General features: G+C 37.2%; 1 protein-coding gene across 1 annotated transcript in view; it reads left to right on the top strand.

The window, feature by feature from the left end:
* Positions 1 to 407: 407 nt before the first annotated feature.
* Positions 408 to 14,737, top strand: part of LOC120635171 (1-phosphatidylinositol 4,5-bisphosphate phosphodiesterase epsilon-1-like) — a 176,125-nt gene continuing 161,795 nt past the window's right edge. Inside the window, exons 1-2 of the mRNA XM_039906104.1 lie at positions 408 to 477; positions 6,862 to 6,977. Of these exons, the coding sequence (XP_039762038.1) occupies positions 408 to 477; positions 6,862 to 6,977 (186 nt within the window). The remainder of the gene's footprint in view (positions 478 to 6,861; positions 6,978 to 14,737) is intronic.

A 14,737-nucleotide genomic window follows, 5' to 3' on the forward strand; every position in this document is an offset into this window, starting at 1 on the left:
AAGTAAGCGAAGCTTGTGTTATGGGAACTAAGATGACTGATGAATATTTTTATGAATAATGTACATAAATACTTAGAATATAGAGATAAACACCCGGGCACTGAATGAATTAATGAATATACTTTTATTGCACAGAACAAAATGTACATAAAAAAAAGTATAACAAAACAACGTATACATTTAGTATATCAGTCCTAGTATATATATATATATATATATATTTTACTGGAAAACGTCTTGGAGGAAAAAGTTTGACCGTTCTTTTTCTTTGTTTCAGTTGCAAAAGTCTGAATGAACCAAAGCGGTGACAAAGTGACGTTAGGATGGCAGTGCGCACCGGGAGGCGGCGCTAGTGAGAGTGACAGTGCAGTGCGGTTCATATTAATGATCGAAGTGAAGTGAGGGAGATGCGAGACGGGTCCAAAGCTGGCCCGAGTGGAGGCTCGTTGGGGCATGCGCTGGACAAAGACTTTGAAGGTACGTTTTATTTAGGGGTAGTTGCTTTAAATAAATTCAAATTCTAAATTTCTTTATTCATGCCTATCACAGGCACTTATGAAGCGCTCATACCTATATGTTTACATAATTGTAAGGGAATGGTGATAACTTCGTTCGCCAACTTAAACCTAAAGCTACGAGGATTCCAAACACGCCCACAACAAACTTAGCCGGGTAATTTTTTTTTGTTATCACCATCTCACAGTAATTTAATATTAAATTATGAAGTTAGAGCAGTTCAGACTCAAGCTTTTTTATCGTTTTTAAGTAATCCTTAACATTACAATAGCTTACGTTTTATATAAAGTTTAAACTTATTGAGAGACATCTCAGAGATTTCATTCGATAATTTGTTACAAAATAATATATATGTAGCCTAGTAAACTGCACGACGAGTCTATTTTTGCTTCTAATATTTATATTGTTACAGTAATTTTCTTTTTAAATTTTGTCATATTTTTATGGACAACAATTAAATTTTCAAATATGTACTGACTATGCGCCGTCATTATTTAAACTTCTTTAAATGTATCCCTTAATTACTCTCTTGAGCCCATTTTATATATCGCACGAACAGCCCCCTTCTGCAGAACGAAAATTAAACGCATATTATAATCTCTATAGTACAAAAATAATTATTTAAATCGGTTACAATTTGTCGGAGTTATGGTGTAAAATCGTCAAACACTTTCATCCCCTCTCCCAAATGAACCGAGCTTAATGTCGGGATAAAAAGTATTTTATATTACTTCTAACACTTCCAAGAATATGTGTACAAAGCTTCATGTGGATCGGTTAAGTAGTTTTGCGTTAAAGTGTAACAAACAATCTTACATTGGCATTTATAATATTAGTAGGGAAGTAGGGATTTACTTGTTTATTCAAAGTCAAAGTCAAAAATATCTTTATTCCTAAAAATATTCCCTAAAAAGAAAATTTCTCCTAGAAATATTTCCTAAAAATTTGCAATTTAAATTTTTTTTTTAATACTGTTGAATTTTTATTCACTTTGCTATTCACAATTCATCCGTTAGAAAATATTTAAAAAAAAAATGCTAATTCACTATGGATATTTGTCTCTAAATCCGGCAACTTGTTTTACCACCGGGAGGGTGACCAACAGTCACAGGGTGGTGTCGGGTTTATCGTCCACAAGTCTCTCGTCAACAATGTTGTAAAAGTCGAAAGTGTGTCGAGCAGGGTAGCATACCTTATACTCAGAATTACCAAACGGTATTCGTTGAAGGTCATACAGGTATACGCGCCGACTTCGGCACACCCAGACGAGGATGTAGAGGTTTTGTATGAGGACATTTCAAAAGCCATACATGCCTCGAACACCTACTACAATATTGTGATGGGGGATTTCAACGCGAAGCTTGGCGAGCGAACTGGTTCAGAGTTGAGGGTGGGGCAATTTGGGTATGGGCAACGGAACCACAGGGGTCAAATGTTGGCTGACTTCATGGAGAAGGAGGGCCTTTATATGATGAACTCCTTCTTCAAGAAGCGGCCACACAGGAAATGGACCTGGCCCCGGATAAGCCCCGATGGTTCCACGAGAAACGAGATCGACTTCATCATGTCGACCAAACGGCATGTATTCAATGATGTCTCTGTGATCAACAGGGTTAAAACCGGAAGTGATCACCGTATGGTAAGAGGCACATTGAGTATAAACGTTCAACTTGAAAGAGTCAGACTGGTGAAGTCTACACTCCGGCCTACTCGTGCCCATATTCAAAACCCCGAGAGCTTTCAACTAGAACTACAGAACCGGTTCGGTTGCCTAGCAGATTGCGACACTGTGGACGATTTGAACAACAGGCTGGTGGAAACTGTCCAAACAGTCGGGTCCAAATTCTACAAGACCCACCGTAGAAACAAGGCCAATAGGTTCTCAACCAATACACTCAAGCTTATGACGGAGAGGCAAGAGATGAGACTACAGTCTACAGCAGACGCGTCCGCTTACCGGCGGATTAATAGGCAGATCTCTAAATCACAGACTCGTGATATGCGGCACTTCAAAACAGAGCGTATTAAAAATGCCATCGAGCAAAACAGAGGCTCTAAAGTGTTCGCTAGAGATCTGTCTATCGGTCAGAGCCAGTTGATGCGACTGAAGACTAATAATGGTAGTCTTGTCTCTTCCAAACCTGAGTTCTTGGGTGAGGTTGAGAACTTTTATGGACAGTTGTACACCACAGTACAGACGCCTGTTGAAGATTTGGCTAAGGATCCTAGAGCCAAATTAACTCGACACTATACCGAAGATATCCCAGACGTCAGCCTATACGAGATAAGTGTGGCTCTCAAGCAGCTTAAAAATGGCAAGGCGCCGGGTGATGACGGAATAACGGCAGAACTCCTGAAGGCAGGTGGAAAACCGATACTGAAAGTCCTTCAGCGATTGTTTGATTCCGTTATTCACCAAGGCACAACGCCAGAGGCATGGCACAGGAGTGTGGTGGTTCTGTTCTTCAAAAAAGGTGATAATACCTTGTTGAAGAATTACAGACCCATCTCGCTGCTGAGTCATGTCTACAAGCTGTTTTCGAGAGTCATTACGAATCGTCTCGCTCGTAGGTTTGATGACTTCCAGCCTCCCGAACAAGCCGGTTTCCGTAAGGGTTTTAGTACCATAGACCACATTCATACGCTGCGGCAGGTTATACAGAAGTCTGAAGAGTATAACCGGCCACTTTGCTTAGCGTTTGTGGACTATGAAAAAGCCTTTGATTCGGTGGAAACTTGGGCTGTGTTTAGGTCACAGTGTTGCAGTGTTTGTACAAAAACGCCACTATGTCAGTTCGTATACAGGATCAGACTACGAGACCAATCCAATGGCAGCGAGGCGTGCGACAGGGAGATGTTATCTCCCCGAAACTATTTACCGCTGCGTTGGAGGACGTCTTTAAGCTTCTGGATTGGAACGGACTTGCCATCAACATTAACGGCGAGTACATCACTCAACTTCGGTTTGCCGACGATGTAGTCATAATGGCAGAGACTCTGGGAGACCTAAATACGATGCTCAATGGCCTCAGCAGAGCTTCTCAACAGGTTGGCCTACGAATGAACATGAGCAAGACGAAGATTATGTCTAATGCTCATGTTCTGCTTCAACCAGTAATCGTTGAGAACACTGCACTCGAAATTGTTGACAAATACGTATACCTAGGACACACGATCCAGTTAGGTAGGTCCAATTTCGAGAAGGAGGTGAACCGCCGAATCCAACTCGGATGGGCAGCGTTCGGGAAACTTCGTGCCATCTTTTCGTCAAAAATCCCTCAGTGCCTGAAGACGAAAGTCTTCGAACAGTGCGTGTTGCCAGTGATGACCTATGGCTCTGAAACATGGTCGTTAACTGTGGGCCTCATAAGAAGGCTTAGAGTCACTCAGCGGGCGATGGAGAGAGCTATGCTCGGAGTATCTCTACGCGATCGAATCAGAAATGTGGAGATACGTAGAAGAACCAAAGTTACCGACATAGCTCAACGAGTCGCGAAGCTTAAGTGGCAATGGGCCGGGCACATAGTTCGGAGAAAGGATGGACGTTGGGGTCCCAAGGTGCTGGAATGGCAGCCCCGTACTGGTAAGCGCAGCGTTGGTCGACCCCCAACGAGGTGGACAGACGACATTAAACGCGTCGCAGGTAGCCGTTGGATCCAAGCGGCTCAGAATCGTGGAACTTGGAACTCCCTACAAAAGACCTATGTCCAGCAGTGGACGTCTATCGGTTGATGTGATGATGATGATGATTTGTCTCTAGCTCGCGTATAAGTCGAGAAGCGTGAAGTATATGACATATACTTACAACCAATCCAAATTATTATTTTTAAATAGCTACACACAGCTACGTAAGCGTTACTTCCGTCAGAAATAAAATCTAAGTTACTCCCTAGTCGGGCCTAAAGAAGTTTTACTTCGAAAGCTCCACTTCTACAAAACGCACTGTCAGTTTAACATTTTGGCGAAGGAACTCTAAAAATAGAGCTAACTCTATCAAGCAATCAAAGTGTACGTAACAAATTATACAACTATGGAACTAAAAGCGAAAATAAAGGAGGAATCTACAGAGGGTGCTTAATTTGAAAAGTTTGGAAAAACGTCCATTTACACAGCACGGGACGATCGACGCGATACGATTTTACGACTTTTCTGTATATCGAGGAAAATGTAAAAAAAAAAAAAAATGCTGTTTAGCAACCCCATGAACATAATACTATACACAGAAAATATATTATATTGTGAACTATATACGCATTCTCAATTATTCAGGATAACTTTAAGAAAATCACATTTTTTTTTTTTAATTTTGCTACTATTTTAATTCAATCTCTGTAAGGCACACCCATCATCATTCCACGTAATGAAATCGCTGGGAAAAAGTGATATTATAAAAAAATTAAAATACATATACTAATTTAGGATTTAAACCTGTATCGCTCCGGCAATCGTAGACTGTATGTTTTGTAATAGCTTATGGCTACATACTTCCATACTGAGTTTTTTTCTAAATATAATAATTAAGAAGCAAGCAGAAGGACAAGCATACTCTGTCACAAAAAGCATGATTAAAAAAAATCGTAATGAATATTTTAATACAATTTTATTGTACGTCACATGAAAATACAGAAAATTTGCACGTGAACCGTTTACACAATGTAAACAATTTGGCGGCCTACATAGCGATCTCTTGAGTGATCGTATTGCTCACGTTACGTTTTTTTTATCGTGTGGTGTAAAGGGATCGTCAATTAAAATGATAAACTGGCATAAGCCCAACATTTGGCTTAGAATAATAGCTAGCCTGATTGGAATGGATGAAATTTCAGCTTATGGAAACCTAGCATTTGTATGGTTATGCTCACAATTTGTGATGTTATTAAACATATTTTGTATATACCTTCTTCAAATTCAAATTCAAAAAAATTCGAATCCAAATTCAAAAATGTTTACCCTATCATAGGAAATCATGAAGCGTCCATACATTTAACATGTTACACTTATGTTAGTGATGGTGATAACTGCATTCGTTAACTTAAAACTAAAGCTAAGAGGGTACCAAACGCGCTCTGGTCTAAGAAGAGCCCACAACAAACTTAGCCAGTTTTTTTGTTATCACCATCTCACATTGTCATTTAAAACTATTAAAGAAGCCACCTGGTTAGAGCAATAATTTACACCCAAGTATTTTTATCGGTGACGTAGTCCTCAATACTAGAATAGGAGCTATATAAAAAGTGGTGATAGCCTTTCTTTGAAGCGGTGATAGCCCTGTGGGTACGACTTCGACTTCACTTTCGTGGGGCAGGGTTCGAATCCCAGCACGCACCTCCAACTTTTTTAAGTTCGGTGCGTTTTAAGTAATTAAAATATCACTTGCTTTACTTCATCGTAAAGTCAACATCTCCGGTTTCGGAGCGAGACGTTCGTAGAGGGTACATTGCTGAAGATCTGTTTGGTGTGGAGTATATTATATTGAAGAAATTACATTCTCCTGCTTATCGCGGAGTATAGCGAATTGAGGTTAATTTTCATAATATCACTTGCTGTGAAGGAAAACCAAAAAAAAAATGCATGCAGATTTCCTCACGATGTTTTCCTGCACCGTTCAAGCAGCCGATATTTTAATTACTTAAACCGCACATAACTTGGAAGTTTAGAGGTTAGTGGGATTCGAACTCGGCCCCCCGAAAGTTAAGTCGAGTTCCTACCCACTGCGCTATCTCCGCTTCAAGTCTGCTCTGTTTATTGGCGATGGTATCCCAACTGCTTCATTATATCAATCTATTACCACTACAGGGCACGGTCTCCTTCCACAATAAGAAGGGGTTAATGCCGTAGTCCACCACGCTGGCCCAGTGCGGATTGGTGGACTCCACATACCTTTAAGAACAATTTGTAGAACTATCAGGCATGCAGGTTTCCTCACATTCGAAGCAAGTGACATTTAGTATTACTTAAATCGCACACAACTTAGAAAAGTTAGAAGTGGGTGCTGGGATTCGAATACGGTGCCCCGAAAATAAAGTCGAGCTCCTACCAACTGCGCTATCACCGTTTCATGTCAAAAATATCTTCAGAAGATTTTTGACATTAATGTAAAACTAGCCGTGCTTCGTTCTTCTTCGTTGCACCGAATCGTTTATTACCGGAAAAGACAAATAAAATGACATATTCTAAAAATGAATCCTAGCTTGATCGATTTATCGCCCCTGAAACCCCCTGTATACTAAATTTTATGAAAATCGTCGGAGCCGATTCCGAGATTCTAATTATATAAACACAAGAATTCCTCGTTTAAAGATATAAGATATAACAGATGGATTGATCGGTTTTCTTCTGTCCCAGGCACATCATCAGACGACAGCAGCCACGAGGAACTGATCACGTTGCGGACCCTCCTCCATTTCCCAGAGGAAGTAGCCCTGAGGCTCACCGACACAGAGTACAAGATTTTTTATCAGGTACGTAATAATATACTACATAAATATACTAAGACAATACACACATCGCCATCTAGCCCCAAAGTAATACACTAAAAAAATATACTACGACAATACACACATTGCCATGTAGCCCCAAAGTAATACACAAAAAAAATATACTACGACAATACACACATTGCCATGTAGCCCCAAAGTAATACACTAAAAAAATATACTACGACAATACACACATCGCCATCTAGCCCCAAAGAAAGCGTAACTTGTGGTATGGGTACTAAGATGACTGATTAATGAAGATGAACATTTGTATGAATAATATACATAAATGCTTACACGTACATCTATCTATACTTATAATAGAACTGTAACTGGAAGATTTCTGTACATTTAATATATTTCGAAAATTTTGACCGGGGGGTGCTTTATAATCGATACTGAGTCCAAAACAGATTTTTATTAAATGTTTGTTCTGTCTGTCTGTCTGTCCGGGCATCACGTGAAAACTACTGAACGGATTTAAATGTAATTTAGTATATGGTAGCTGATATTCCGGGTCATCGTATAGGATACTTTTTATCCCGATGAACAATAAGTTTCCTCCGGGAAAAGCGATGAAAGTTTTTATCAATTTTAGGACAAAACTCTTCACAGATAACAGCAAGTCGCAAGGCAAATATAAAAAGGATCGAATAGATGCGTACCAACCTACTAATATTGTAAATGCGAAAGTTGAAATTAAAACTGATAATAACCGATTTGATGCAGACGAAGTTGCGCAGGTCAGCTAGTTCTGAATAAATATACTATGACAATACACACATCGCCATCTAGCCCCAAAGTAAGCGTAGCTTGAGTTATAGGTACTAAGATGACTGATGAATATTTTTATTAATAATATACATAAATACTGTAAATAAGTACACACAAGTTTTTTTTTTAAATAAAGATTTGACTTGACCTATATGTTATAAGTACTAAGGATGCATAAATATAAAGAATGCCTTTTTGCCCACCGGTGGGACATTAATAACGCACTCTGCGTCGCGTAAATCCCAAGACAATATGAGTAGATACGAAGGGCCAGTAAGATGTTACTACCCTCGCAGTCCATACGCCTGGAGTTCCCGGGACCTCCATTCGTATGGACTTTACTGTTTTGGAGATGTCCCTAAAGAAGTTCCAAGTTTGTATTAAGCGAAAGTTTATATAAAATTCCTATTATAGTATAAAGGATTACATAAACGATTAAAGAGCTTGGGTGTGAATTATTGCTGTAACCAGGTTGATTCTATAGATATTTTCAAATGACAATGTGAGATGGTGATAACAAAAAGAATACCCGGCTAAGTTTGTAGTGGGCTTCTTCTTAGACCAGGGCGCGTTTGTAACCCTCGTAGCTTGAGTTCTAGGTTTGCGAATGTAGTTATCGCTATTAATACTCAATTTTTTTTTTATATGTCTACTTGAATAAGAATTTTCTCTGGCTTGATCTAGTGGGAGGGTTTAGATGAGGCTAGTTACCATCGTACTGACAAATGCGTACCGCCAATCGTTTTAGCATTCCGGTCAAAAACCGATTGAGTTTCACAGGTTGTACAGGTTCATAAAACTGCCATCCTCCTTAATAGATTAGCATCTGCATGACACCTCTTATGTAGTAGTAGTGCTTCTTGTGCCAGAGCTCACCCGGGGAAGTTAAGACAATAATTCAAAGTCAAAGTCAAAAATATCTTTATTCAAGTAGGCCCATAGTTGGCACTTTTGATGCGTACACAAGAATTACACGGTAGTGAGATGATGGATTCATTAACATAACAATTGCAAAGTCAAATTCATTGTAAAGTCAACATCTCATCATTATTTATGTATTTCATACTAATTGGGGATGTTATATGTAATATATTTATATAGATATTTATGTTATATATTTTATTTGTATTTATATATAATATATTTATATATATATTATAGTTATATTTATATATATATACATATATATATTTTATTTATATTTATATATTTGTATAATTTTTAAATCTTATTTATTGCACCACCTACCTCTTTTCTACGTTTTTTCCTTTTACGCCATTGGTTGCCTGGAAGAAATCGCTATGTAGCGATAAGGCCACCAAATTGTACTCTCTTGATTGTATTTATATCTTTGTAACTACTTTTTGTTTCTTTGGTGTACAATAAAAGTGTATTCATTCATTCATTCATTCATCTCCTGAGGATGCTCCGGTTTCGGAGCGATACGTGCATAGAGGGTACATTGCTGCAATCTGTTTGGTGTGGAGTATAAGGATTGAAGAAATTATAAATTACACCATACAGATTCTCCTGTTGTTCGCAGAGTATAGCAAATTAAGCTTAATTCTCATGAAGCTTAATTTAGCCACCAAGCAGAATCGATCTGTTCCGGTCTAAAGGGCGTGATTTCCGGTACAATCACAGGTATTTGAAGCACGCGTCAAATGCTCGAGGTCGATGGACACAAGGTAGCACTTTGTGGAGCGTGTTTATGCATGCCTTGTTTATAGGCGAATATTTTCAAGAACATCAGGTTAACCTGTGCTTGGTCTTAATTAAAGCATTTGTTTATTAATTTATTTTACATGTTGTTATTACGGCAGGACCACTTACAGTAATTAGATAGAACTACATGATTTAGCGTTAAATCTCCCATTCCTCGCACTCTTTTGGCGCTAAATGCAATGCTGAAGAAGTAGACATTTATAGCAAATTAAGCTTAATTTTCATAATATATCACGGATTTCCGCAAAGTAACGCCTGCTTCTATCCAACATGTAGAGATACTGCGAGCATCTCTCCATCGCCCTCTGAGTGACTCTGAGACTTCTTATGAGGCCAATAGTAACCGACCATGTTTCTGAACCATAGGTCATCACTGGCAACATGTGTGTAGCATGTACCATTAAGAAATCGTAGATAAAGATGTCAGGGAAACTCTAGCGTTAGTGCATCTCATTGCGTAGGCCACTCGAGTATGAAATGAAGAACGTATAACCAAAGTACATTTTAACCTCAAACATGGCCCCGTAGGTATGAAAGGAAAAAGGCAGACCCCCAAGGCAATTCTGCGATAAACTCCCAGCTCTGTGCTTCTAGTGAAATTAGTGGTGTGACCGTCATTTTCGTACCAATTTTGGGACGTTATGAATAATTTTTGACGTGAACACTTTTATTCTTGCTTCCATATAAAAATATCATTATCACCACCATCTTAACCCTTTGTGACACCTTGACATTGTGAGATGGTAATAACAAAAAAAAAAAAAAATAACACCCGGCTTGTAGTGGAATAAAAAAATTAAAGAAAAAAATCTTGGATAGAATCAGGCGTTACTTTGCGGAAATCCAAAATATGTTATGAAAATTAAGCTCAATTTGAGAGAAAAGAAAGAAAGACAGAAAAATCGTATTTATTGTCACACATTTGTGTCATAAAATTGTTAAAGTATAAAAAAAATGTGTGACAAAGGAACTGGCTCAGTATAGCTGCATACTAAAACGCGCAGCACTGGTTTTCAGCCAGCCCCATTATCTTCGTCGTCACTGAATCCTCGTGGCTAAACAATAACAAAATAATCATTAAAAAAGGACAATAACATAGAATTTAATATATAAATAAACAAAAGATATTTTTTACATTAACACAAGCTTATTTACATCGAGAAATACAAAATCATCAAAGAGGTAAATAATAAACAAAATCAAAAATTATGAAATTAATAAACATGAAAAACTAAAAAATTTAATGCAATGTAAAAATGAATAATTATTAAATGAAAACCCCACCTTAACTATTAACTATTTCTATAATTTCTATCTATTATCTATCTAAGCCCCTCCCTTACCTTATATGCGACAATATTCAATTTTTACTTAACAATTATTCATCGGAGCGAAACGTGCGTAGAGGGTACATTGCCAACGATCTGTTTGGTGAAAGAAATTATAAATTACACCATACAGATTTTCTTGCTTTTCGGGGTATAGGAAATTAAGCTTAACTTTCATAATAAAAACATCGTCCACCCACAAAATCCCTACGTCCCTTCCACAAGATAACATTATCTGTTAAATGACTTGTCCTTAACTTTCTTAATCTAGGGACACCCTTTTTCGGGACATTAGGCATGATTTTCAAATAAGCTCAGCGAAATCCTAGTTTTTAAATCTGTCTTTAGCTTCTTATTTGAATTTATTGTATACAGCCATACCACATTTCTATGGGCCTCATAAGAAGGCTCAGAGTCACTCAGCGGGCGATGGAGAGAGCTATTCTCGGAGTATCCTTACGTGATCTAATCAGAAATGTGGAGATCCATAGAAGAGCTAGAGCTACCGACATAGCTCAACGAGTTGCGCAGCTGAAGTGGCAATGGGCGGGGCACATAGTTCGGAGAAGGGATCGACGTTGGGGTCCCAAGGTGATAGAATGGCAACCCTGAACGAGGTGGATGGACGGCATAAGGCGCGTCGCTGGTAGCCGCTGGGTTCAAGTGAACCGTGGAATTCGGAACTCCTTACAAAAGACCTATGTCCAGCAGTGGACGTCTATCGGTTGATATGATGATGATGAGTCATACTTAAAGACATAAACGGTGATAGCCCTTTAGAGAGGTTACTTCAATAGACTTTGGTACCTTTTTGGACCTTCCCCCGATGACGTCAAGTCCTGGAAATATTCTCATGGCGAGGTTCTGCACTCACCGTCTCCCCGGTGACGCTGTTACAACCCTTAAGCTGGTTTACAACTACTGTCCTTCCAAAATATAAAAAAAAGGAAAGGAAAGATTGGTTGTAATTTTGCGCGTTGCTTCGCCATCTTGTATTTCGACAATACACACATCGCCATCTAGCCCCAAAGTAAGCGTAGCTTGTGTCTGTTGTGTGGTGACATTCCTATCATGATATCAATCCTTGACCAAATAAATAGTTTTATAATTAAAATTGATTATGTACCTGCAAATTCCTCTTAAAATTATTCAAATTGGAACTATCGTTTAGAACTTATAGACGATGGGTATAGAAATACTTAAATACAATTTGACAACCGATTGGCGCAGTGGGCAGCGACCTTGCTGTCTGAGTCCAAGGCAGTGGGTTCGACTCCCACGATGGAAAATGCTTGTGTGATGAACATAAATGTTTTTCAGTGTCCGGGCGTTTATCTGTATATATTATAAGTATTTATGTGTATTATTCATAAAAATATTCATCAGAAAATGTGACTGCAATAATTTGAACGTTAGAAGCAAAAATAAACTTGCAGTGCAGTACACTAGACTACACAAAATAAGCAATTCATTTAAAGGAAATTGTATACAATTTTACAATAAATTACCGGTTGATATCTTGGGGATGTCACTAAAGAAGTTCAAAGTTTGTATTAAGCGAAAGCTTATAGAAAAGGCCTATTATAGTATAAAGGATTACGTAAACGATAAAAAAGCTTGGGTGTAAACAATTGCTCTAACCAGGTTGCTTCTTAAATATTTTCTAATGACAATGTGAGATGGTGATAACAAAAAGAACACCCGGCTAAGTTTGTTGTGGGCTTCTTCTTAGACCAGGGCGCGATTGGAACCCTCGTAGCTTTAGTTTTAAGTTTACGATTGTAGTTATCGCCATCACTACTCACTGCTATGTACACATTTTGTATATAATAACGCATCAAAAGTGCCATCTATGTGCCTATTTGAATAAAGATATATTTGACTTTTGACTTTTAAACATACAAACATTTTTTTGCCGAGGGTCACTCAGCCGCGTATTATAGAGTTTGGAAATAAAACTGAACCCGGTAGGTGTGATCAAATCCGTTATTATCCGTTTTAATGTAGACAAAGTTGCGCGGGTCAGCTAGTATACAATAAATTCAAATTCAAATTCAAAATTTCTTTATTCATGTAGGCCTATCACAGGCACTTATGAAGCGTTCATACATAATTGTTTACATAATTGTAACGGGATGGTGATAACTTCGTTCGCCAACTTAAATCTAAAGCTACGAGGGTTCCAAACGCGCCCTGGTCTAAGAAGAGCCCACAACAAACTTAGCCGGGTAAATTTATTTTTTTGTTATCACCATCTTCCAGTAAATTTAAATTAAGCTATGAAGCTAGAGCAATTCACACCCAAGCTTTTTTATCGTTTAAATAATCCTTAATGTTATAATAGGATTTTTCTGTAAGCTTACGTTTTATATAAACTTTGAACTTATTGAGATTTTGAGACTTTGAATATATTTGGTAGTTCTATAAAATTAGTATAAAACACCAATTCAGGACTTTTAATAACTATTTGGCTTAGAAGAGAATAGCTAAGAAACTATTGTCTAATAAAAAAACCCAATATTTTTGTTAGGTTAGGTTTTAGTTAAATAGTTTTTTTAAGGTTTTTCTGGAAACTATAACAAAAAAAGTTATATCAGGAGATTGATAAATGAAAAAGAATGAAAAGAAAAAAACAAAACCAGAAGTAGAACTAGCGTGTCCTGAAACACGCTAGTTCTACTTCTGGTTTTGTTAATAAATGCTCATGCATGTTTGAGATTAAATAAATAAACGACAATACACACATCGCCATCTAGCCCCAAAGTAAGCGGTAAGTTAACTTATGTTATGGGTTGTCAGATGACTGATGATCATTTCATTTCATTTCATTTTATTTCATTTTATGAATAATATACATATGTGCTTAAAAATACATATTAGAGATTATTATGAATCACACTGAAAGTGTTCCATACCTAAAATAGCGCAAACTGTGTATTCTAGTCAGATATCTAATAGACACTTCTCGGTATTTACTGTCGTTTTACGTCCATCTTTTATAGGCAATAAATAATTTAACGCCGCCTTCAACGAATGAGCAAGTTTTACTCGTGATTTTTACGATATCTATGGTGTAACCCAGTGAGGCGTTAATTACTGTCTTTGGCTAAAAGGTTTTTTAAGTGTAAACTTCTTTAGCGATTTTTGACAAAGTAAACACTCAAAATTAGCGCTCCACAAGCAAAGTCCATACGCAGTGTCTATAAAAAAATTTAACCATCGTCAGTTTTTATTACGAACATTGAAAATGAAAATGAATTTAGTAAAATATAAAAAAAATACCTCAAAGATAACACAATAAAAGCATTGCGCTTTTATTCTGTAAATGATTTTGATTATCCCCAATGAAATCGATTTCTATAGTATACTATGTCTTACTTATGTTTTTAATTATTCTTCAATAATTCATAAAATTATTTAATTTATAAAATGACTTTGATCGAACTGGATGTACATACTTTACATTATATAGTTAAATTTATTTAAAATATTGTATTATAAATGTAACATCATGTATTGTGCTGTATAAATTGAGATTGAAACATATGGGCTCGCGTCACCGATCACCTCGATATGCTCGTGAACGAAAAATTAATAATTGTTAAGTCTAAATAATGAATGAATTTATTTTTATTTTATTTATTTATTTTTTTATTACACGAACTACTAAAATTATTGAAGTCAAAGTTCAAAGTTGGACGCTGCACATTCCTCTAAAATCTCATAAGTTTATAAGTTTATCATATACTAGCTGTTGCCCGCGACTTCGTCTACGTTTGATTTTGTTTTTAAAGTATTCAGTATCGCTAAGCCTTAAATGAGTATAGTTGTATATACATATAACATGTGACTGTCAATTAATTATAGACAAATAATTTGCAATAAAATAAAATTGTGACTTTACTTAAAGATCTA

Source organism: Pararge aegeria, chromosome 26, assembly GCF_905163445.1.
Source record: "Pararge aegeria chromosome 26, ilParAegt1.1, whole genome shotgun sequence".
Classification (NCBI taxonomy): Eukaryota; Metazoa; Arthropoda; class Insecta; order Lepidoptera; family Nymphalidae; genus Pararge; species Pararge aegeria.